Source organism: Geotrypetes seraphini, chromosome 8 (genome assembly GCF_902459505.1).
Source record: "Geotrypetes seraphini chromosome 8, aGeoSer1.1, whole genome shotgun sequence".
Lineage (NCBI taxonomy): Eukaryota > Metazoa > Chordata > Amphibia > Gymnophiona > Dermophiidae > Geotrypetes > Geotrypetes seraphini.
The window spans coordinates 82,511,882-82,537,833 of NC_047091.1; the positions used below are offsets into that span (position 1 = coordinate 82,511,882).

General features: G+C 45.2%; 1 protein-coding gene across 2 annotated transcripts in view; it reads left to right on the plus strand.

Annotated features, from left to right (window-relative positions):
• GANAB (glucosidase II alpha subunit) overlaps positions 1-25,952 on the plus strand; it is a 196,719-nt gene that overhangs the window by 77,105 nt on the left and 93,662 nt on the right. For both annotated transcript variants that reach the window (XM_033953779.1, XM_033953780.1), the window contains 3 exons: positions 4,884-5,064; positions 6,706-6,859; positions 12,526-12,761. In XM_033953779.1, the coding sequence (XP_033809670.1) occupies positions 4,884-5,064; positions 6,706-6,859; positions 12,526-12,761 (571 nt within the window). The remainder of the gene's footprint in view (positions 1-4,883; positions 5,065-6,705; positions 6,860-12,525; positions 12,762-25,952) is intronic.

Genomic DNA, 25,952 nt, shown 5'->3' on the forward strand with positions numbered 1-25,952 from the left:
TAGGCAATTCCGGTCCTCGAGAGCTGGAGCCAGGTCAGGTTTTCAGGATATCCACAGTAAATATGCATCAGATAGATTTGCATCTCAAGGAGGCAGTGCATGCAAATCCATCTCATACATATTCATTGTGGATATCCTGAAAACCTGACCTGGCTCTGGCTCTCGAGGCCCGGAATTGCCTGTCCCTGTCTTAGTGAGTCCCATGCCTAAGCTGGTGCATCAGAATCAAGTAGAATTTATAGGGGGTGGCAAGCTTCGGATGAGATCAGAACAGTGTTGAATTTGATTCAGGTTGTTTATTCTACTCCCTTTGAGTTGTGAAGGGGGCCCGACAAGAATGCCCCTTATCACTAGAGTTATTTGCCTTAGTTATCAAGCCCTTGGCACAAGGGATTCATCAGAATATAGTGATACCAGATTTAAACATTCTAGGGAGGGAGAATAAAATATCACTTTTCACAGATGACATTTTGGCCATTATAGAGAGACCAGAGACTGCTCAGGTGATACAGTATGGTTCCCTGTTGGGCTTTAAAGTGAATATGACCAAGACAGAAATCCTTAATTTGCCTGTCACAGTGCATACAGTGTGAGTGTTACAGCAGAGGTTGCCCTATTGTTGGTGAATTGCCCAGTTCTGGATTTAGGGGTTCAAATGGGGGTAGATTGGACACAGTTGTACAAATATAATTACAGTCCTCTTCTGGCCTCTATCACGAATAATTTAGAGAGGTGGAACAAACTTTATATACAGTATATACTCAAATATAAATCAAGATTTGGGGTCAAAATAATGGCCCAAAAATAGAGGTCTTGGTTTATATTCTAGTCCTCCCCTGCTCTGCACTACCCTGCAAGCCTCCCACAGGCCTGCCTTAAGCCCTGGTGGTCCAGCAGTGAGACGGGACAGGAGTGATCCCTCCCATGTCCTGTCCCAGTTGGTTCTGCTCCACCCCTCCTGCTGCCAGACCCATCCACAGCCTACTTTTGATACATTGGTGGTCTAGAGGTGAACCAGGGCAAGAGCAATGCTCCTACGCTCCTGCCCCTTGCAGACTCGCTGTTGAAAATTGCTGTTGCAAGCTCCCGCAGCAATCTTGCAAGACATGGCAGGAATTCACAGCAGCCCTGAAATGAACAGTATCCATATTCTGATCTTGGTTGTGGACCCTTTATGTGGCTGAATATTTTTTTTTATTTTTCATGGGTCTCTCTGCTGGGCATCCAAATAACAGATGAAATTTTATGAGGACAAATGCAAAGTGATACACATTGGGAAGAATAGTTCAGATCATAGTTACTTTGTGCTAGGGTCCACCTTAAAAGTCAGCACCCAAGAAAAATATTTAGATGTCATTGTAGACAATACCCTGAAATCTTCTGCCCAGTGTGCAGTGGTGGCCAAAAAAGCAAATAGGATACTAGGAATTATTAGGAAAGGGATAGAAAATAAGACCAAGAATATTATAATGCTTCTGTATCACTTCATGATATGACCTCACCTTGAGACTGACTGCATGCAGTTCTGGTAACCATATCTCAAAAAGATATAGCAGAATTAGAAAATATTCAAAAAAAGGGTGACCAAAATGATAAAAGAAATGGAATTCCTCTCATATGAGGAAAAGTTAAAGAGTTTAAGGCTCTTCTGCTTAGAAAAGAGATGGCTGAGTGGGATGTGCAAGAGGTCTACAAAATTCTGAGTGATGAGGAATGGGTAAAAGTGAATAATTTTTTTTTACTTTTTCAAAAAATACAAAGACCAGGGAGCACTCAATGAAGTTACATTGTAATACTTTTAAAAAGAATAGGAGGAAATATATTTTTTTAAAATTCAATGAATAGTTAAGCTCTGGATTTCATTGCCAGAGGATGTGATTATAGTGTTTCCAATGCAATAGGTAATCTCCCCATGGCTGTGAGCTTTTGCAGAAGGAATCCACTCCAGATTTTTTCTGTGACCTTCCTACTTCATAGAGAGCTCTACTGCCTCCTACAGTTTTCCCTTGTGCATGTGAGCCTAAAGGAGTGTTTCTGAACTGCTCTGCTCTTTTATTCAAATTATTTTCAATTTTTTTTTTTTGTTTGTTTTGTTTTTCAGTGCTTGGAGCTTCCTTGTTTGTAGGTTCAGTTCTACCTGCATGGAGAAGAGCCATTTGTCTCCGACACAATCCCTGGAGTACCTGGGGGTCTTGTTCAACACAGCTACCAGCCATGTCTATCTTCCAGAGGCATGCAGGCAGAAGCGGGCCAGCATGGACTGGTGGCTCCCTGTTAGTCCTTCATCAGGGGCATGCCCCTCCGCATAGCATCCTGGGTGGTCGTCATGACTTATGCCAGTCTCCTCATCTGGGGAGCTCATTGCAATCATTGGCCAATTCAAGGGCATTGGTTGATCAACCGGCCGGAACTTCAACCATTCAGACTCTGGAAGGCTAGGCGGTCCAGGTCTTCTCAGACAGTGTTACAGCAGTAGCCTATGTCAATCACTAGGGGGCACCAAGAGTTCTCTATGTCTGGAAGCCTGCTTGCTTTTCAAATGGGCAGAATGTCATCTACAGGCGCTTTCGGTGGCACATGTAGCAGGAGTGGGCAATATCCAAGCTGACTTCCTCAACAGTCAGACCTTTGATCCAGGAGAGTGGATGCTGTCGGAGACAGCATTCCAAGCCATTGTTTGTCACTGGGGTCAGCCGCAATTTGACCTCATGGCTATGGCAAAGAACAAAAAGGTGGACAGGTTCTTCAGTAAAAGGTATGAGCCTGGAAGTGTGGGTCTGGTTGCTCTGGTTCAGCCATGGCTACAGAGTTTGCTATTATACGTCTTTCCTTCGTGGTCCATGATAGGCTGAAACCTTCAAAGGATCGCAAGTCATCAGGAAGAGGTCATTCTGATTGGTCCAGACTATCCACACAGACCGTGGTATGTAGATCTGGTGTGTCTTCGGACGGTTCCCGGTCTCAGGCTACAGGTGCAACCGGACCATCTTCCCCTGGGTCTAGTACTCATAGAGTAGTAGTCTCAAACCCGCGGCCCAGGGGCCACATGTGGCCCACCAGGTACAGTTTTGAGGCCCTCAGTATATTTATCGTAATCACAAAAGTAAAATAAAACAGTTTTTTGATCATATGTCTCTTTAGCTATAAATTACAATATTATTATTAAAAAACTTAGACAAAAGGAAAGATTTATAAACTATAAAGAGTTTTACGTCATGCAAAATTATCATTTCTTTAATAAGACATTAATTATTTTTTCTGAGGCCCTCCCAGTACCTACAAATCCAAAATGTGGCCCTGCAAAGGGTTTGAGTTTGAGACCAGTGTCATAGAGGATCCAGATTGCTTTGCTCTTGAATGCTTAGCATTAGCACGTAAGGGGTACTGCTTTTTGTTCATTAGGAGATAGGGTGAACTGCTGGGAGATCGTTACAAGATCTCCTTTATTTTTTTATTTGGCTGCTTTCAGCTTGAACACTGTTCCCTCTTGTATGCTTGGGTTTCTTATGGCTGTATCTAAGGGTGTTGTATTTGCATTCTTGAAAGATTCAGAAAGTTGGGTTAATTCTTGTTCTCCTTAAATTTCTCTTCTCCAGATCAGAACATTTTAATTAATATAATTTCTTGGAGTACTTTTTTCACATTCTCAAATGTAGGGCAGTCCTTAGCACTTCTTTATAGACTGCATCCTATTTCCTGAAGGATCAGTTGATCTTTCATTTTAACTCTGTTTTCTTAATCCAGGAAGATTAAGTACCTCATCTACTTCTTCCCATTGTGATTGAGAATCTTTTTTTTCTTTCTCTGTCATTAGGAAAATTCTGTCCAGCTAATATTTGTTTACTCTTTTACTAATCTGTTAGTTTTTGAAAATGTGTTGTAAGGACACCTTCCATTTTTATCTCAAATCTGAACACTGGATTATTCTGTTAAATTTGCAACTTTAGTCGGTTTCCTGTAATGGCTTCAGGCTTCCTACCTTTTGGGTTTGGCTTTATTTGGCCTAAGTCTTAAGAGTCCCACCCAACTTATTTGGGAACTGCTATGTTACATCCCACAGGTTCTGGACTGGTCTGGTATGAATGCTAAGGAATGAAGGAGGAATTGTCTTACCTGATAATTTTCTTTCCTTTAGTCCTACCAACCAGTCCAGAAACTGCGCCCCCACCCAAACCAATTAAATTTTAATGAACTTTGTTTCTACTTTGAAGAGTTTTCCTGTGTCTTATTATTTGTAGCTCGAAGTACTTCTGTATTGCAATTCCTCTAACTTATCTTTCATTGGATTTTGAGGCAGCTCCTGACTCAATTGGAGAACACTGTGTCAGTAGAGTACAACAGTTTCTGGTTGGTATAGGTAACGGATGAATACAACATGGAATCGGAAATCTGAACACGAGCTTTTGAGGATCTCTCATCCGCGCAGAGTTTCGCCCAGGATTGTGTTTTAGCCTTTTATCCATGAGTTTTTGTATCAGGACCTTTAGGGACCCCTGAGGAAGACAGTTTTGTCAAAACACGGACCGTGTTGGGTCCATAGTCCCCAGTGATTTGGGTCCCAGATATATTTTTGTGGATTATTTGGATTGTAATTTCAATAAAACTTGCATCTTGAACATCATCTATTCCACAGTGTTTTTGTTTGTCAGACCTCAATTTCCGTGGGGCATCAAGGGTCAACCTTCTGCTTGCATTCAAAATACTGAGCATTCTAAAACTGCACAAATTCACTTAAGAGACGAATCACACAGAACTATGTTGATTCTCTGATTTCATTCACTGGTTAATGGGCATAATCCATATGTTCTGGGCTGGGCTGGACTGGTAAGACTAAAAGATATAAAATTATCAGGTAAGACATAATTTCTCCATTTCTTCCTCAGAGGTGGTGACCCATACAGACTCTATAATTTGGATGTTTTCCAGTATGAACTGTATAATCCCATGGCACTGTATGGCTCTGTTCCTGTGCTTCTGGCACACAACAGCCAGTACACCCTTGGCATCTTCTGGCTCAATGCTGCAGAGACCTGGGTGGACATTTCTTCAAACACAGCTGGCAAGGTGAGATTGGGTTGGAGCACAGAGAGAGAGAGAGAAAAAAAAAAAGAAAGGAAGGGGGAACAGAGCAGGAGCACATCAAAGCATAGGACAGAGACAAGGTTTCTTAAGGGATGGGAATGAAATTAGTTAGAGGACATAGGGAGGGAAGTGTACTACTACTATTAATTATTTCTAGAGCATTACCAGACATATGCAGCACTGTAGAGTTACAAAGGAAACAGTCCCTGCTCGAATGAGCTTTACAATCATGCCAGGATAGGGGTTACAGTTAGAGGAGATTGTTAAACTTCTGGCTAGGGTGGTGAGCACAGAGGAATAGGGTTATGAGTTGAAGGCTGTCTCAAAAGGTGGGTTTTCAGCCTACTTTTAAACTTTAGGTGAAATCTTGGGTATAGAGATGATACTGGAAGCCAAGGGAGGAGATCAGGGCACCTAGGGAAGAGGTGTAGAGAGAGAAGCGAAGGGGTCCTAAGACAGCCCTGGGGTACACCAACCACTAGTGGGATAGCAGCAGAGGAGGACCCACCAGCACATACACTAAAGGTGCAATGGGAGAGACAGGAGGCAATCCAGAAGAGGACAGATTTGTGGAATCCAAGTAAGGACTGTATCAAGGAGTAAGCAGTGATTAACAGTATCAGAAGCAGCAGACAGGTCAAGAAGGATGAGGATAGAGTAAAGGCCCTTAGATCTGACCAGGAACATGTCACTGTAGACTTTGATAAGGGCAGTCTCTATGAAGTAAAGGGGGTGAAAACCAGATTGTAGAGGATCAAGAAGCTGTTGAGCTTAAAGGAAGTCAAGGCAGCAACGGAGGACAGCACACTCGAGTAGCTTGGATAAGAAGGGGGAGACAGGGCGATATTAGGAGGGACAGATAGGGTCCAGTGAGGGCTTTTTGAGAAGTGGCTTAATCACTGCATGTTTGAAATGTAGCAGGGAATGGGACAGAGATTAAGTAGAGAGTATAATAGGGGATAGTGGAGTGGTTTTGTGGGGAGAAGAATGGCAGGAGATGGGGTGGGGTAATGATGGATCGGGTAGAGGTTGCGCTGGGGGGTACAATGAGGGATGGGCAGAGGTTGAGGGGAACAGTGAGAGATGTGGATGGGGTAGGGGTTGAGTAGGGAGGAGGGGTACAGTAAGGGATCAAGTTTTCAAGTTTTATTTAAAATTTGATATACACGCATTGTCATAATTTAAAAGCGTATTACAAATCTAAAATCGGGGGAACAATAATATACATGGACAAAATTTGAACAAACATAAATAACAGAACTGAATGAAAAGGAGGAGGGGAAGAATTACAAATGTTATAGTAAAGAAAGAACAAATAAGGATAAGCACAACAGGGCAGGTTTGGGAGAATAATAATAATAAAAGAGGAAAAAAGAAGAAAGAAAAGAAAAATGGTGCAGAAGTTGAGTAGGGTGGGGAAAAGGTTGCACGGCAGGTACAGTAGGGAATGGAACAGGGATGAGTTAGAGGGGAAGGGTTTACAGAGAATGGGGACTGATTTCATAGGGGCAGATTGAAGAGGGGGATGGAAGTCCAATAAGTAATTTGTGCTGGTAGGGGTTAGGAATGGAGAAGAATAAGACTTGGGGTTGTTATACCACTTCTCACATTTACTCATTGCAGACATTGTTTGGGAAGATGTTGGATTACATACAGGGAGGAGGTGAGACCCCGCAGACAGACATTCGCTGGATGTCTGAGAGTGGCATAATAGATGTCTTCTTAATGATGGGACCCAGTGCCAAGGATGTATTCCGGCAGTATACATCTCTAACAGGTAAAATAGCAAAGAAACCAGGAACCAAAACCCTATGAATAAAGTACAAAGTCAAAAAAAAGTGGGGATAAGCCTTCAAGTATCCAACCGTGGGTATACTGGAAACAATACTCTGGATAAACTAGTAGAATCTTCAAGTACATTTTTATTAACATATATCAATGAGACCCGACATGGTCTGTGTTTTGGCACACACGAGCCTGCCTCAGGGGTTACAAAAATATCTACAAAAACATATGTGGAGACAGTCAATAAAATTACATATAAAAAACACAAAGATAAATTACAGTGGTGTGCAAAAGTCTGGAACCACTTGTGAATTTCGTATTCTTTCAACTTTCTGACCTTTCATTTTAATTCCTTTATTGACCCAATAAATTTTGATGTTTACCACAGTATAAGGGATTAATTCAGCTATTAGAATCAACTTTTTAAGATCACTTGTTTTTAATTTTACAATTTTGTTGAACATAGCTACTATAACTTTTACAGATCTTGCTTCAAAACTGGACCGAGACTGTCCAATCAGCACGCATTATTTCTGACAAATCAGAAGGCTGCTTTTGTCCTAGGACAGACGTTTAGGTAACAGAACAGCTTTAAAAAACGTGAACTTTTAGGTTTCATACACTTTCTGCATCCACCTTGAACAAGACTCGGAACCTGACAAGATGCATGTTTGTGTGTCAGTGATGAGTGAGGAAGGATTTTAATGCTACCAGATTGCCTGCAAAGTCAGCTGCAGTCACAGTGTGGTAGTAAAGATTGCACAAAAGGATAAAGCAATGGATTCAGTGGTAGACAAGCCTTGGTCTGGTCATCCACATGCATAAACATTACACCAAGATCATACACTTTGACACATTTCATTGACCAGTTGCAAGTTGACCTCACCTCAACTACTGTGTGAATGGTCAGATGAGTGTCATGTCAGTGTCAGCTCATCAACAATTTGTCACCGGTGCCTGCAGGGTCCTTTTGGTCTGCAGGGCTGCAAAGCATACAACAGGCCACTGATGACTGATGTCCATAGACGCAACCATATTGAGTGGATGCGGAAGCACTCAAGCTGGACATATGAAATGTGGAAAAAGGTGCTTTTCAGTGGTAACCAGGCCCACATCTAAGTGAGAAGGTTTCCTGGAGAGGAGTTCAAGCCTGAGTGCCTCAACCTCACTGTGAAGAATCCTTTTAAGGTCATAGTCTGCATGGCTGTCAGTTTCATTGGATATCTGAACATCATTGATGGAATGATCAACAGGACAAAGTAGGTCACAATACTGAAAAACATTTCTTAGCTCCTCCTGCTGCCTGCTCATTGACTGGAGCAGTAACAATTCACAATCTATCATATCCTTTCTTGACGACTTCCTGTTTCTCTGCCCCTAATTACTTCTCCCATTACTCTTATTTTCTAGACTTCCGACCCTATTTACAGTTGTCCATATTTGGACAATTACTCCTCCCCTCACATGCTATCCCCTCACGACATATTGACATACTCAAGTTAGTTTTTTAAACAATAGCCCTTATGAATAGTTATGCTGAAAAGCATCAGATTCCATATTCACTTCATTGTAGGCATTGTGTTCGGTTCATAGTCATTCGCACGCCGACATTTCAGCGCAGACAAATCGGTGCAAGACCCTAGTGCACAGCTTAAAAAGTTACTTTTAAAGAGCTCCGATGCGGGGTGTGAGTGGGGAACCCCCTCCAGTTTACTTCATACTCTTCATGCTGCCGTTGTGGGGGGTTGGAACCCTCCATTATAGAGTAAATTTAACTTTTTCCCGATGTTTTTAGGAAAAAGTTAAGTTTTCTCTATAATGTGGGGGGTTGCACCACCCACATCCCCCCCAACAGCAGCACGAAGAGTATGAAGTAAAGTGAGGGGTTCCCCCCCCAAGCCTCCCATCGGAGCTCTTTAAAAGTAACTTTTTAGGCGGTGCGCTGGGGTCTTGCGCCAAATTGTCTGCGCTGCAATGTCGGCGCGCCGAAGTCTCGCACACTTTTGTCCTGTCACCATTGTGTTCATACAGTAACAGATACTATCCCAGGAATGCCCCATCCCTTCTCTTGATTCTGCAATATTCTTACTTCTACATGCACACAGTGTTAAGACAAATTTCCTCTACTGGAATTTATGAGGTATTATCTTTTTGTACTGATTGACTCTTATCAGTTATTTATTCAATTCACACATTATTAATGTATCCCTATGTTTATGTTACCCTTTTTCTTAAAGAGTGTGAACACCTTTATGATACCTTGCAATAACACTATTAGAAATACAGTAAAACCTTGGTTTGTGAGCATAATTTGTTCCAGAAGCATGCTTGTAATCCAAAGCACTTGTATATCAAAGCAAATTTCCCCATAGGAAATAATGGAAACTCAGACGATTCGTTCCACAACCCAGAAACTTTAATACAAAATACTAAACATATTTGAATTGCAAGACCTCACTCATTTAGAACAGTTACTACATCCTTGCAGCGTAAGAGAGACAAGAACCATTGGCTCAGTTGTGATGATATGACACGTGTATACTGTATGTACTAGTATTGCAAGACCTCGCTCGTTTAGAACAGTCACTACACTCTTGCAGTGTCAGAGAGAGAAGAACCATCAGCTCAGTTGTGATGTGTGTGTACTGTATGTACATGTATTGCAAGACATTGCTTGTATGTCAAGTTAAAATTTGATAGAATGTTTTGCTTGTCTTGCAAAACACTTGCAAACCAAGTTCTTGCAATCCAAGGTTTTACTGTATATTAGTAATTTCATTTTTCATACAGACATTGGAGTGACATTTTTAGTTCTTATCTCTAACTTTCAGTCTCTGGCAAATGTGCTGTGCACCTTCATCAAGTTTGGCAGCAACACATCTGCACAAGACAGGGATCCAAGTGCATCCATACTTGGGCATTTGGTAGCTGCTAGACCACCCACGACCGATGGCAAGGAAGCAGTGGTGCAAGTTGTCCAACTTCTACAGGTCCTGAGGTGAATTCTCAGGTTTGGATAAGCCCACCTGCAGCTGTCCCAAACCCTAGAATACTTAGGGTTTCTCTTCCACACGATAGAATGTCATGGAAATGCTTCATTCTAGAGCCAAGGCAAAGAAAAGTACTGCAGACAGATGTACAAGATGCAGGCAAGGTTTATTGAGAACAAACCAACAAAAGATTGTTGTGTACAAATAGACCACTTTATACAAAATATGGGACCCGACATGGTCCGTGTTTTGATCAACAAGTTGTCTTTGTTTCGATCAACACGTCTTCTTCAGGGATCCTAGAAGAAACATAGAATATGACAGCAGAAAAGGGCCACTGGCCCAACAAGTCTGCCCACTCTAAGGAACCTCCCCCCTAAGCACTTCCACAAAGTGAACCCACATGCTTATCCCATTTTTTCTTAAAATCAAGCACATTGCTTGCCTTAATTACCTGAAGTGGAAGATCATTCCAATGATCAACCACCCTTTCGGTGAAGAAATACTTCCTAGTGTTGCTATGAAATCTCCCACCCCTGAGTTTCAACGGATGCCCTCTTGTTGCCGTAGATCCTGTAAGAAAAAAGATATCTTCTTCTACCTCAATACGGCCAGTTACATATTTGAACGTCTCTATCATATCTCCCCTCTCTCTGTGTTCCTCGAGAGAGTATAGCTGCAACTTACTTAGACATTCCTCATATGGGAGATCCTTGAGTCCTGAGACCATCCTGGTGGCCATTCGCTGAACCGACTCCACTCTCAGCACATCTTTTTGATAATGTGGTCTCCACAATTGTACACAATATTCCAGATGAGGTCTCACCATGGACCTGTACAACGGCATTACAACTTCAGGCTTCCAGCTGACAAAACTTCTTCAGATGCATCCCAGCATTTGCCTAGCCTTGGATGAAGCTTTCTCTACTTGATTGGCAGTCTTCATATCTTCACTAATGATTACTCCTAGTTCGCGATCCTAGTAAGGGGTTTCTCAGACTGAGCCACAGCTGTGGCATATATCAACAGGTAGGGAAGCACCAGGAGCACCCTGTTGAAAACAGAGGCTCAGTTGTTATTTCACTGATCAGAAGTCCACCTGCAAGCTCTCTGAGCAGCACATGTAGTAGGTGTAGTCGATGTGCAGGCCGACTGTATCAGCCGGCAATCCCTGGCTCCTGAGAAATGGTCTTTGTCCCGGCAGGCCTTCACCAACATTGTGGGTTGTGGGGGTGTCTGACATTTGATCTCGGGGCATTGGCAACCAACAGAGAAAGTGCCTCAGTCCTTCAGTGAAGATTAGAGCCCGGAAGCGCCGACATGGGTGCTCTAGTATAGCCTTGGCCAGAGATATAGCAACTATTATAAAAGTCACTCTATGTATCTTTACAGAAAAATTCCATCAAATGTTATTCAACTGTTATTGAAACTTATGCTCAGAGACATGAAGGTGAATGTGCCGCCTCACCACCCAATCATCGCATTGTTCAATACAGTGTCAAAATGATAACAATAGTCACTATTGAATTTATAAGAGCCAAACAGGCTATAAGCTTAACATCTTATATTGATGACTGTAAGATGAAAAAAACTTAGCTTTCTAAATTCACTGGTTCCAGAGGTATGTAACCTATCTTTTGGAAACCTTTGCTACAAAGAAAACTATTGAGGTAAGAACCTAATTTTCCCTTTTAACCCCTGAAGTCAGGCACATGTGAGCCAAAACATAGACCATGTTGGGTCTCTAAAGCAGTATCCTGTCAAGCTGCAGCACACTAAACATAGTGGCCACAGATTGAGGCATCTAGAAGTGTGTGACATCATCACATCAATGTGCGCGAAGGACCTCCAGACAGGCCCTGAGCTGCCAGTGAGGAGTGCCAGCAGAGAAAAGGGCCGGAAAGAAGGAGAGGCGTGGGTGCTGGCTGATTGACTATAGGACATGCCTCTCGCTGTGAGAGGCATGTCCTGTAGGCAGTCAACCAGCACCTGTCCTCCTCCCCAGTGTGCCGAGATACACAGTTTGCAATACACTAGTCTAGAGTAGTGTTGCCAGCATACCCAAGGTTGGATACTTGCAGGCCTATCCCCACTTTTTTGATTCGGTCTCTTAACAGGTAAAACATGACCCTTGAATCTGTTATAATATGTGTGTCTATTCAGTAACATTTAGTTGTGTCCTGAACCAGAATCTTGTCCTGAATGGCATGTCTCCTAGTGCCCCCACCCTGCACACTTTTCTGTATCCACTATGGGGAAACAGTGGTCAGGGAGTGATTTTTGCACCTCCATTTTGCTTGCCTCCTGTGTGGCTGCACTGTTTGCACAGTTCTCAGAATTTCAGGCACAGCCATTCCAGCTTATCCCCCACCTCACCTACTCCCCAGTACTATTCTAGCAAGACATCACTTAAAAGTGCTGGATGGTTCTGAGGGACTTGGCTTAGTATAAATCTTGCACCATGAAAGGCATGGCACCTTTCCTTACCCTGGAGCAACATTACAGGCAGAACATAGTATGGGTCTCTCTCCGTGTGTTCTCCACTGGTGCTTCACTAGAGATAGTGGTCAGTAACGATATCTCTCTGTCTCAGACTCCCAGCCTCTTCCTCTTCCACCTTGGGGCTTCAATAAGGGTAAAGGGCAGTAACAGAGTCTCTTTGTCTCAGGCACACAAACCTTCCCACCCTTGTTCTCCTTGGGGTATCATCAGTGCCGTTGGAACTATAATGATGAGGAAGATGTGCGGAGTGTGGATGCTGGCTTTGATGAACATGACATCCCCTATGATGTACTCTGGCTGGACATTGAACACACGGATGGCAAGCGCTACTTCACCTGGGACCCCAACAAGTTCCCCACTCCCCGAGATATGCTGAGCAATCTGGCTAGCAAGAGACGCAAGGTACAGGATGTGGATGGGAAAAAGCACCCAGAACATTTTGAGCAGACAAGCCAGCAGGAGGGAAGATGCCCTGAGGGTGTGCATGGATAGAAGAATATGGAAGGGGCTCTTCTTGAATTGGGGGAGGTCTTGAGGGTGGCAGTGTTTTCAAGCAACAGGAGAATGGTGGGGGGAATCTCCTGCTGCCTTAGCATTCCTCCCGACCAATCCAAATGTTTGAGTTTATGTACTTCTACCAGCAGATAGAGATTGAGAACTTATCACTGTTCTGTGTAGTCAGTAGATGTTAGTAATGTCAAACATTACAAGGGATGTCAGTAGATGTCATCCAGCCAGTATTTGTAAGTCTCCAGTAGATGGTAGATTATGAATAAGCCTATGTAGTCTTGACTAATCAGGTAGGCTGGTTAGCTTTGAGGGAAGGGGGAGAGTCCTCCCAGGCTTTTGTTTTCAGCAACAGAGAATTGGGTAAAAAACCCAAAACCCTGGCATTTCTGTATCGCTTGGTAGACTGGTATAGTCCTTACGAATGAGTTATATGCCTTACTGCTACCAGCATGTGGAGACTGAGCATAAACTTGTATATCAAACTAGTTTCCCCCTAGCAATCCAGTCAGTCTCAGTCTCCATAGAAGGTAGTAAGACAAGATCGGCTCCCCTCTTAGTACTGTTGGAACTATGTTTTTGGACTCCTGGGTTCCCCGTTTTTGTTCCAGATAGAGCTTGGACGGGTCCTGTTTGGGGATCCGTCTGACCTCAGACGTGTTAAACTTGGAGGGTTTTGTGCTGGGTCCCTCCGCCCACTTTCCTCCACCTTCCCATATTTTTGTAGAAGTGCCTCAGCCAGCGGCCTCTCCCCCTGGTTGGTCAGCCCTCCAGCTTAGAAAGCCATGGAGTCTGTTCTGTAAAAAAAACCCTAAAAATCCTGAGATGTGCCAGTCTAAAGGGCTCATTTCCTTTTAAAACTGCCTTTTTACTGTATTTTCTCATCTAACCGGCACTTTTCGTTCAGCTATGGCGTTTTTCAGCACAATGAGCACTTTTAAAGGAAAAAAATGCTCATTGTGCTCCAGACGCAAGATACTCGCGGCCGGCCTGTGCAAGCGTTGTGCAGGCTGGAGCAGTGGAATATCCTCGTCGACAGCGGATGCCAGTGGCCAGGGCACCTCGCCGCATGTACCTCGCGAGTCAGCTTCGGAACACGAGGAAAACCTGGCTTCCCCTGACGGCCACATGGAGGGATCCCCAGCCGCCAATGGTCAGGGAGAAAAGGATTCCATTGCCGCTGGAACGGCTGGGGATTCCCTTTTCACGTTGGTCGGTTCCTCGGCCTCAACGTCAGGAAAGTCCCAGGCTTTTCAGTCGCAGCAAGCTACAGGAGCTCCGCTTTTAGTGGTTTCAGGTCCAATTTTGGCGGTAACCTCCTCCTTCATCTCAGTTATCTCAGGTGACCTTCCCCCTGTTCTGGAAATATAGGGGGAAGGTATGACAGGGTCCCCTCCTGGGGCAGGAAGTCCCTTGGGGCCGCCAGGGGTCTTTCCCCCTGTATTTATGTTAACACTTTGTAAAGCTTATGTGCTGGCGGCTGGAGGTTCCATGTCCAATTCGGGTGGGGAGGGGGGTTTGCTCTCGACGTCTTCCCTGGTGCGGCCCCACACAGCGGCGGTTTTTCCCCCCTCTACTCCTCTTTCATCCAAACGCCCGAGGGTCTCTTAGGATGAGGATTTTTGCCTTGAGAAGCAAGATGTATTGATGTGGACCTGGACCCTTGGGGAGATTTCTAGGATTCTCTTGGGGGGTCGGATTCTGCCAGCGATGGGTTCGAGCACCCTTCAGCTGGCGAAGATGCATCTATAGAAACATATAGAAACATAGAAATAGACGGCAGATAAGGGCCAAGGCCCATCAAGTCTGCCCACCCCAGTGATCCTCACTATCTATCTTTGCGGATAGATCCCACATGTCTATCCCATCTGGCCTTAAAATCCGCCACACTGGTGGCCTCAATAACCCGAAGTGGAAGACTATTCCAGCGATCAACCACCCTTTCAGTGAAGAAGAACTTCCTAGTGTCACTGTGCAGTTTCCCGCCCCTGATTTTCCACGAATGCCCCCTTGTTGCTGCGGGACCCTTGAAGAAGAAGATGTCTTCTTCCACCTTGATGCGGCCCGTGAGATATTTGAATGTCTCGATCATGTCTCCCCTCTCTCGACGCTCCTCGAGTGAGTAGAGCTGCAAATTCCCCAACCGCTCCTCGTACGGGAGCTCCCTGAGTCCCGAGACCATCCTGGTGGCCATTCTCTGGACCGACTCCAGTCTCAGCACATCCTTGCGGTAATGCGGCCTCCAGAATTGCACACAGTACTCCAGGTGCGGTCTCACCATGGATCTATATAGTGGCATAATGACTTCAGGTTTACGGCTGATGAAACTCCTGCGTATGCAACCTATGATTTGCCTTGCTTTGGATGAAGCTTGCTCCACTTGGTTTGCCGACTTCATGTCTTCCCTGACAATCACTCCAAAGTCTCTTTCTGCTACAGTTCTTGTCAGGATCTCGCCATTTAGGGTGTAGATCTTGCATGGATTCTGGCTTCCCAGGTGCATGACTTTGCATTTTTTGGCATTGAAACTGAGTTGCCAGGACCTAGACCAGTGCTCCAGCAGAAGTAAGTCATGCACCATATCGTCTGTCATTGCTTTTTTGTCTGTTGTGCTTTTGCTCACTACATTGCACAGTTTGGCATCATCGGCAAACAATGTTATTTTACCTCGAAGCCCTTCTGTCAGGTCTCTTATATAGATGTTGAACAAGATCGGGCCTAGGACGGAGCCCTGTGGCACTCCACTTATCACCTCCGACATCTCGGAGGGAGTGCCATTCACCATCACCCTCTGAAGCCTACCTCCAAGCCAGTTCCCAACCCATTTTGTTAAAGTGTCGCCCAAACCTAAAGAACTCATCTTGTTCAGCAACCTGCGGTGTGGCACGCTATCAAATGCTTTGCTGAAATCCAGATAGACGATGTCCAGGGACTCACCAACATCCAGCTTCCTCGTCACCCAGTCAAAGAAGCCGATCAGGTTGGATTGGCACGATCTCCCCTTAGTAAATCCATGTTGGCGGGGATCCCGCAGATTCTCCTCGTCCATGATCCTATCCATTTGGTGTTTGATTAGGGTTTCCATTAGTTTGCTCACTATTGAAGTGAGACTCACTGGTCTGTAGTTTGCCATATCCACCCTGGAGCCTTTCTTGTGTAGTGGAATGACGTTAGCCGTCTTCCAGTCCATCGGGACGTTACCTGTACTAAGGGAGAGATTAAAGAGCGCGGATAGTGGTTCCGCCAAGACATCTCCCAACTCCCTGAGTACCCTAGGGTGTAGGTTGTCAGGCCCCATTGCCTTGTTGACCTTGATTTTTGACAGCTCGCAGTAGACGCTGCTGGGTGTAAATTTGAAATTACTAAACGGGTCTACTGATTTAATCCTTGTATGTGGTTGAGGGCCGATTCCCGGCACCTCGCGGGTGAAGACTGAACAGAAGTATTCATTTAACAGTTGGGCCTTTTCCGAGTCCGTCTCCACATGGTCTCCGTCTGGTTTTCTGAGTCGTACTATCCCGCCTGAGTTCTTTTTCCTGTCACTAATATACCTGAAGAAGGATTTATCTCCCTTCTGGATATTCTTTGCTAGAGACTCCTCCATGCGGAATTTGGCCTCTCTAACTGCCGCTTTGACGGCTCTTGATTTGGTCAGATAATCTACTCTGGAGTCCTGTGTCCCTGATTGTTTGTAAGAGATGAATGCTTTTTTCTTCTCTTTGATGAGGTCTGAGATCTCCATAGAGAACCACTGTGGCTTGTTGTTCCTACTTCGTTTGCTTACTGATTTAACATAGCGGTTTGTTGCTTCCTGTATGGTGGTTTTCAAAGTTGACCACATTTCTTCCACGCTGTCGGTATCTGCTTGGGTTTGTAGCGCCTGGTGAACGAAGTCTCCCATGTCCTGGAAATTTGTGTCCTTGAACTTGAGAACCTTGGTCAATGTGGTAGATTTCGTGAAACCTTTCCTGAGATTGAACCAAATCATATTGTGGTCACTGGAGGCCAAAGTTTCACCCACCGAGACCTCTGTGATACTTTCTCCGTTGGTAAGTACCAGGTCCAAAATTGCCTGATCCCTTGTTGGCTCAATTACCAGTTGCCTGAGTCCTGCTCCATTCAAAGAGTTTAATAGCTTCCTGCTGCTGCCGGAAGCAGAGGAAAGCGTGACCCAATCCACATCGGGCATGTTGAAGTCACCTACCAATACTGTGTCCCCCCGCAAGGTGATATTCTCTATATCTCCGATTAATTCCAAATCTAGGTCTTCTTGATGTTTTGGGGGTCTGTATACCACGCCAAGATATAGGCATTTGTCCTTCCCTCTGGCCAAATTTACCCAAAGGGATTCCCCAGTGTACTGTACATCTGTGATTCTGGTGACCTTAATGTCATCTTTAGTATATAATGCTACCCCACCTCCCATTTTGCCCTCCCTGTCCCGACGAAGCAAGTTGTAACCTGGTATGACCATGTCCCACGCGTGGGAGTCTGTGAGCCAGGTCTCAGATATCGCCACCACATCCAGGTCGGCATTCCTCATTTCTATCTCCAAATCTAGGATCTTGTTTCCCAGACTGTGGGCGTTGACGTACATAGCCCTCCATGTTGTGTGCTTGTTGTATCTCAGTGGGGACAATCCCTCTATATCAACTAGACCACCATTAGTATTTTTCGCTTGTCTCTTACACTCCCTAGACCCAGAGCTACAGCTTGTACCTATCCCGGACTCCCCATAACTGCAGTGCGCTCCTATCAGAGACTTGGTAATGTGTGTACCCTGTGGGGGTATTCCCGTTTGGGCTACTTGAGCTCCTTTAGTGCAATTTGCAGCGTGTGCACTCTCGCTGGTCCCAGAATTACAGTGTGTACTCCCTCTAGACCTAGAATTGCTACGTGTACTCCCCTTAGACCCAGAATTGTAATGTGACCCAATGCAGTGTTTACTTAGTTCAGTTCCAAAATAGTATTGGTAGCCCGTACCCTCCCCCAACTCACCTAGTTTAAAGCCCGTACCCTCCCCCAACTTACCTAGTTTAAAGCCCTGTGTAGTAGGCGGGCTAGACGGTGTCCAAGGACGTTCTTCCCCCTCTTGGTCAGGTGTAACCCGTCTGGTCCAAGCAGTCCCTGCAGTGCCTCTCCGTGGTGCAGGAACCCAAAGTTCATCTCCCTGCACCATTCCTGCAGCCAGTCGTTCACCCTCCGGACACGATCCTTCCTGGCACTGCCCTTGCCCCTCACTGGGAGGATCGAGGAGAAGACCACCTGCGCATCCATCCTCCTCAGCTTCTCTCCTAGGGCTCTGAAGTCTTCGGGTATGCTTTCTAGGGTGCCCCTGGCAGTGTCGTTGGTTCCGACATGGATGAGAATCATAGGGAAGTGATCTTGGGGCTTGGTGAGTCTGCCAAGGCTAGCAGTTACATCCCGGATCTTGGCCCCCGGCAAGCAGCAGACCTCTCTTGACTGCAGATCTGGTCTACAAATCGGTCCCTCGGTGCCCCTTAGCAGTGAATCCCCGATGACCACAACTCTGCGCTTCCTAGGGGTGGGCCGACCTGTGGACTCTGGAATCGGAACCGTCTGTTCAACCACTTCTTGTACCTCGTTGTCAGGACCTTCCTGTAGCAGCTGGTATCTGTTCTTAAGGGGGATATGTGGCGTCGATGTAGAGCTGCCCTGTATGTGAGAGAGAGAAACAGAATTAGGTTTTCTGCGTTTACCTGTGGATGAAGTCACCAGCTGCCAGGTATCGGCGTCTCCAGTGACTTCCTGAATTCCGACGGTAGGATTCAAGTCTGAAGTTCTGGAAGCTCTGGGTGACTCAAGGATGGTCTTGTCAGGCTCTGGTTCGGCGATCTGAGACAGTTCCTGGATTATTCCGTCGATGAAGGTCTCGTCATCACGGATACTCCTTAAGCGTTGGATCTCTTCTCTCAGACTCCTCAGCTCTATCATAAGGCTTTCATCTGGTTGATCAATTGGTTCTGTCTGAGTGGAGGCTGAAGACATCTTTGAGGGGATGGCCTCGGTCTGTACAGAGACCTCTGTCCTCTGTCCAGGCTCCCCCTCAGTCTGTACGAAGACCGTAGCCATCCCCTGGGCACTCTCGGCGACTGAGCTGCCTGTCTTGACTGAAGTCTTGCTGCCTCTAGTTCTGCCTGCCATATATAAAGGTTTTTGTATTATTAATTATTTATTTAAAATTTTTTTTTTTTTTTTAATAGATATGTCAGAATGTGTTGAGGTTGGAGGGATGGTGCACATTTTTCAGCAGGAAGAGCTTCATGAGTTAATTTTTCAGGTTTCCTCGTTTTTGCACTTTGAGGACACCGTGTCGGAGCCCCCGCATACAGTGGACCCCTTGCTTAAGGGGATCTGCTCTACTTCCCGCTCTTTTCCTATGCATCAGGATATTATGCTCGCACAGTGGCAGGTGCCAGAAGTTTCCTTTCGTTTTGCACGCTCCATGGCCCGCCTGTATCCCATTCCTAAAGGGGATAGGGACACTCTGAAGTTGCGTATAGTGGACACGGTGGTCTTGGCCATCTCTAAAAGGCATACTGTACCTGTTGAGGGCAGTGCGGCCTTAAAGGACCCGGAAGAATGAAGGTTGGAGAGTTTTGATGTGACAGCTCTGGCGGTTCAAGCGGCGATGTGTGGTGGGCTGGTGGCTCGGGCGTGTTTTCGCTGGACTGAGCATGTACTTGACTGTAAAACTGAGGATTGAGAATTGCTCAAGCGGGATGTGGCAAAAATTGAATTGGGTGCTTCTTATCTTTCAGATGCCATGTATGACCTCTTGTGAGCTTCTGCCAAGTCATTAGCGTTTGCAATGGTAGCTCGCCGTACCTTGTGGCTTCGCGCTTGGTCGGCAGATACGGAGTCCAAAACTAAGTTGACAAAGTTTCCTTTTAAATGCTCTTTCTTGTTTGGTGAGGACCTGGACAGGTTGGTTCAGACTCTCAATGATTCTAAAGTGCCTCATTTGCCCGAGGATAGGCCTAGGCCGCTGGCTCAAGATAGTGCTGTTCGTGGGCGTGATTTCCGCCGTTCTGCCCTGGTCGAGGGACTGCCTCTTTTCAGTCCCCTGGGCTCTCTAGAGGCAGGTTATTCCAGTGCATGCAGTCCTTTCATGGAGCCCGCCAGGGTGTGGGTAGTGCCCACGCCAGATCCCCTGCCACCTGTCGTGCCCAATGACTCCTTGCCGGCGCCCGTCTTGGTTCCGTTGGGCACCCGGCTCAGAGATTTTTATCAAAGTGGGCAGACATCACGTCTGATCAGTCCGATCATGTCTGGACTGAAAAAAAGCAAACACATTAGACCTTACTACAAACTGCTACACTGGTTACCAATGGAGGCACGAATAATATTCAAATTCTCATGCTTTTGCTTTAAATTGGTGTGGGGAATGGCCCCCTACCTATCTCCTACTACATTTCGAGCTGCACATCCCCACAAGGACAACCAGAAATCACTATATTTTTTACCTATCCAAAGATCACTGATTGCAAATACAGGTCCTTTCTGGATAGAACCTTTAAGTTTCAAGCTAGCAAACAGCAGACCTGGCTGGGCAATTACATCAGCAGAGCCGGGTCGACCTACGGCGCATTTCGGAAAGAAATTAAGACAGCACTGTTCGATAGATTTATCTCCTAGTCAGATACCACTTCTAAAACTTATTAAAAATATGTTGATATCTTGTATTCTCACTAATTGTATTCTGTTTCCACTGACTGTTAAGTGACATCTTCGCCAACTGTATTCTGGAATTCGCTAATTATCCAGCCCGCCTCAATGTAACATGTTGATATTGTGTTCTCACTAACTGTACTCTGTAATCACAGACTGTTTAGAGACATCTTCCCTATTTGTACTCTGTAATTCGCTGATTGTCCAGCTCTCTTCACTGTAAACTGCCTAGAAGTCACAAGATTGTGGCGGTATAGAAAAAATAAAGTTATTATTATTTGGAATGGCTACGCTCTAGAGTTTGCCCATTCCTTGCCAGACCGGTTTTTCACTTCTCCCTCGCAGGTGGCGTGGAAGCAGCAGGCCTTTCACCAGACTCTTCAAAGATTGTTAGATCTCCACATGGTGGTTCCAGTTCCCCCGCAGGAATGGGGCACAGGTTGGTACTCGATTTACTTTGTGGTGCCAAAGAAAGAAGAGACCTTTCGACCCATCCTGGATTTGAAGGGGGTCAACAGGGCTCTTCCTTTCGCATGGAAACTCTGCGGTCGGTGACCTATCTAGATCTAGAGTTTCTGCAGTTGCTGGGATGGGTAGTCAACCTTGCCAAGAGCCATCTGTCTCCCTCTCGGCACCTGAAGTATCTAGAAATGCTGTTTTACACCTCTTGGGGAAGGTCTTCCTTCTGGAGGCCCTGGTAAGCAAATTGCAATCTCAGATTTGCCTGCTTATGGCATCCCAGTGTCCTCGGGCGCAGGATTTCCTCTAAGTCTTGGGGGTTAATGATGGCCTCTCACGATGTCGTGAGGTGGTCGCGGGACCACCTGCGTCCTCTTCAGTATGCTCTTCTTCGGAGGTGGTTGCCTCAGAGGCATAGTCTGGATCACCCTGTTCCGCTTCTGGGCTTAGCTCGGGGCATTCTTCGTTTGTGGCTCCAGACCCCCCATCTTGTGCAAGGGGCGAGTCTGGATCAGCCACAGTGGACAGTGCTGCTCACGGATGCCAGTCTTCTCAGTTGGGGAGCTCAGTGTCTAGGTTACTCAGCTCAGGGCACCTGGTCCACGGAGGAGACTTCTTGGTCGATCAGTTTCTTGGAGACCAGAGCCATTTGTCTGGTGTTGCTAGCCTTCCAGTCCTTTCTGTTGGGCAACTCAGTCAGGGTTCTGTCTAACAATGCCACGGTGGTGGCCTATGTCAATCATCAGGAGGGCACCAGGAGCACTTTGGTGGCACAGGAAGTGATTCTACTCATGGTCTGGACAGAGTCGCACCTTCAAGAAATATCAGCTTCCCACATAGCTGGAGTGGAGAATGTTCAGGCGGATTCCTAAGTCGTCATGTGCTAGATCCTGGAGAGTGGTGTCTCAGCCCGGATGCTTTTCAGTTGATAGTGCAGCCTTGGGGTCAGCCCCTCATGGACATGATGGCCACAAGTGTCAACGCCAAAACACCCCACTTCTTCAGACAGTCAGGCCGAGGGCCTGGATGCTCTGGTTCAACCATGGCCAACGGAGGGGCTGTTGTATGTGTTCTTCTTGCATAATTCACCATCCGGGCCTCGTGGTTCTGGTGGCTCCAGATTAGCCTCATCGACCGTGATAACGCAGATGTGGTGTGGCATCTGGTTGCGGATCCTCGTATTCTGCCTCCCTTGGATGACCTAACTCAGGGTCCCATTCCAATGTTCAATCCGGGTCCCTTTTGTTTTACGGCTTGGCTGTTGAAAGAAGTCGCATAGGTAAGAAGGGGTATTCAGATAAAGTGATCTCAACTCTCTTGGAGTCCCGGAGGCTTTCCACCTCTCGGGCTTATGTGAGAGTTTGGCGTCTATTTGAGGAGTGGTGTGATGCGTGTGGAGTGGTCTCTTTTCACGCTTCCCTGCCTAACATCTTAGAGTTCTTGCAGGATGGCCTGGATAGCGGACTAGCTTGGTCTTCTCTCTGTGTTCTGCTTGTGGCCTTGTCAGCTTTTCGGAAGTTATTGAAATGTCAGCGTTTGACTGCCATTCCTGATGTGATTTGCTTCTTGCAGGTGGCCAAGTTGCTCAAGCCTCCCGTAACGTCCCTCTGTTCCATCTTGGGATCTGAATCTGGTTCTGTCAGTTCTAGTGCACCCTCCTTTTGAACCGTTGGGCGACTGCTCTTTGAAGGACCTTACTCTTAAAGCGGTCTTCTTGGTGGCTATTACTTCAGCTAGACATGTTTCTGAGCTGCAGGCTTTCTCTTGTAGGGCTCCCTTCTTGGAGTTTTCTAGGGAGCGGGTTGTCTTGAGGCCTGTTCCTTCCTTTCTGCCAAATGTAGTTTCTCCTTTTCATGTCAGTCATGCAGTGGTCCTCCCAGTGTTGGCTAGCCGTGAGGGCTCTTCCGAGCAGAGATAGCTTTGTAAGCTGTATGTCAATCGGGTCCTTCACTCTTATGTGTAGAGGACCCAGATCAGGAAATTAGATCATCTCTTTGTCCTTCTAGCGGGTACTCGTAAGGGGGATGGCGCTTCTAAGACTACTATTGCACGCTGGATCAAGGAGACTATTGCTTCCGCTTATCTTCTGAAGAAGAAGCCTGTTCCAGAATTTGTTCTAGAATTTCTTAAGACTAGAGGTCAGGCAGCTTCTTGGGCTGAATCTTCTCTGGTGCCTCCAGTGGATATTTGCAAGGGTGCAGTATGATCTTCTCTGCTTTCCTTTTTAAGACACTACCGTGTGGATGTTCAAGGGCGTTGGGACACGATATTCAGTGAACGTGTTCTGGTGTTGGCCCTTCGGGGGTCCCACCCTTAATGGGTACTGCTTTGGTATGTCCCATTCGTAAGGACTATTCCGGTCTATCAAGCAATACAGAAGGAGAAATTAGGTTCTTACGTGCTAATTTTCTTTCTGTTAGCTTGTAGACCGGTATAGTCCCCCACCCTATCTCTTTGTGCAGTGATTTCAGTTTTTTTAAATTTTTCTCATGTGCAGATTTTGTTATTTTCTGCGGGTTCTAGTATTTTTTCTAGGGCCGGGGAGAAATAAGAACAGCGGCTATGGCTCAGTTGGCTTAGCTGGTAAGCTGTGGGGATGTTTTCTATACGAGGATTAAGTTCTACAAATGTTCCAACAGTAGTTTATCAGTGTTTGTTGTTGTTTTGTACACTCCTGTTCGGAGTGTGTTATAATGTTTTCAGTTGAAGTCTCTCCTTGGTTCTGCTTGGCTATTCAGCAGATTGGATTGCTAGGGTGGAAGCTAGCCTGTTATACAAGTTTGTGCTCAGTCTCCACCTGGTGGTAGCAGGGAGGCATATAACTCATTCGTAAGGACTATACCGGTCTACAAGCTAACAAAAAGAAAATTAGCAGGCAAGATCCTTATTTCTCCTTTTAGATGTCTGGCTAGTGGAGCATGGGTTCTTATGATCCTCTTCAATGTTTGAGTTAACATCTATGTTAACATCTGGGTGATCGGATCCTTTCCCCTTCCATTGTAATGTCCCAAGGCTCTCTGGAGTACACTCTGAGGGTTGCTATGTGCCTCACCTTCCCTCCCTTTGGTTAGAGGGGGAAGTTTGCACATTTGCTGCTAGACATTTTCCTTAAGCATCCCTGTCTAAAGGAGTTGCTCATCAGAGACTCTGCAAAGGCAGCTTCAGGTGGGGGTGGTATTCATCCTAGTGAAGGAATGAGGCATAGGAAGGTGTGTTGTTTACTTTTTGGTTCCCCAAAAGGAGGAAACTTTCTGACTGATTTCTAGACTTTAAGCAAGTAAACAGTATACCCAGATTTTGGATAGAAATGCTAGTCAGTCATTGTAGTTCCTAAAATTTCTGGACTTGACAGAGACATATCCTGATTTATCAAGGGCATTAAAAAAAACTCCTTTGTTTCACAGTTTTAGGACAGCACTATCAGTTTTGTTAACTGCCATTCAGTCTGATAATAGAACCTTTGCACTTTTCTAAGGTAATGGTAGCAGTATCGAAGGCATTGTACCAGGAAGTTTGATGCTTCTTTATCTGGATAAAGCAACACAAGTGAAGTCATTCCAGGAGAATGTACTGTTTATCATTCAAGTGTTGCAGTTCCTGGAGTATTTGGCTGGGGGGGTTAATCCATCAAAATGGAGATGACAAACACCAAAAGATGAATCACAAATTTAAAAAAAAAAATAAAAACAGGGAGTTGATCAGGATATTGAGACCATGTTTCGGCCTTTGCTTGCATTGAGGTCTAATCATCTAAATAAATACATATAAAAATCCCTATAAAAATAAATATGTGGACATAATGAACAAATATAAATAGTGAAAACATAAAATATATAAAAAGTGAACCTACTTAAGGACACATGCCCCCCCCCCCCACACACACACACACACTTATGAAGCTGCATTATGAAGTTAGCGTTGTCAGACTAATTGTAAATGGGACTGCACAGCCCATTTGTACTACAGCCAAAATCAATGTGTTCTCAGTCTCCATCTGCTGGCAGAGGAGCATAAACCCATCTGTTCTGTGCCGGTCTGGAGGGACTAAAAGAAAGAAAATTAGCAGGTAAGAACCTAATTTCTCCTTCTGTGCAATTCTAAGACCTCAAAGAATCCTAAAATTCTTTACTTGAGACAGCTAGCTCCAGATTATATATGTAGGTGGAAACACAACAATTCTAGATGACTTGTGGAAAATTCACTAAAGGTTCACTAAAAATACCTAGTGTACCTGAATGTAACTCACTATGCGCTGCTATTGCAAAATAAAAGTTGTAATTTAGTCATTTTTAAATAAAAGAATTAAAAGGAAAAATATAAATTTACCAGTTTATCATTGTCATTTCTATGGTGTGTCCATGATTTAAAATATAACAAGAACAAAATATAACACTAATTCCATTTAAAACCCAAAACAAAATACTTCATATTGAAAGTGTAATATGACAGACAATTTCCACTTAGAGATCAAACTCTTGTGTGCTTCAGGTTGAGGCAAATCTTACCCAACAGTCCTTCAGCAATATTGCTTACATAAATGTTAAAAAGAACAGGCCCAAGAACCAAACTTCAAGGCACACCACTGGTAACATTCCTCAGAAAGATCTCCATTGACCACTACCGTCTGATGCTTTCCACGCAACCAGTTCATGATCTAGTCCGTCACTTTGGGGCCTATACTGAGGGCACTCAACTTATTTATTACATGCCTCTGTGGAATACTGTGGAAGGCTTTGCTAAAATCTATATACACCATATATTGCTTGCTCCCTCTATCCAATTCTCTAGTCACCCAGTCAAAGAAATTAATCAGAGTTGTCTGACAAAACCTGCCTCTACCCATGCTGCCTCGGGTCCTAGAATCCAGAAACGTCACTATTCTCTGTTTTAAAAGTGTTCCATTAATTTATTTACCACAGAAGTCAGACTACTACT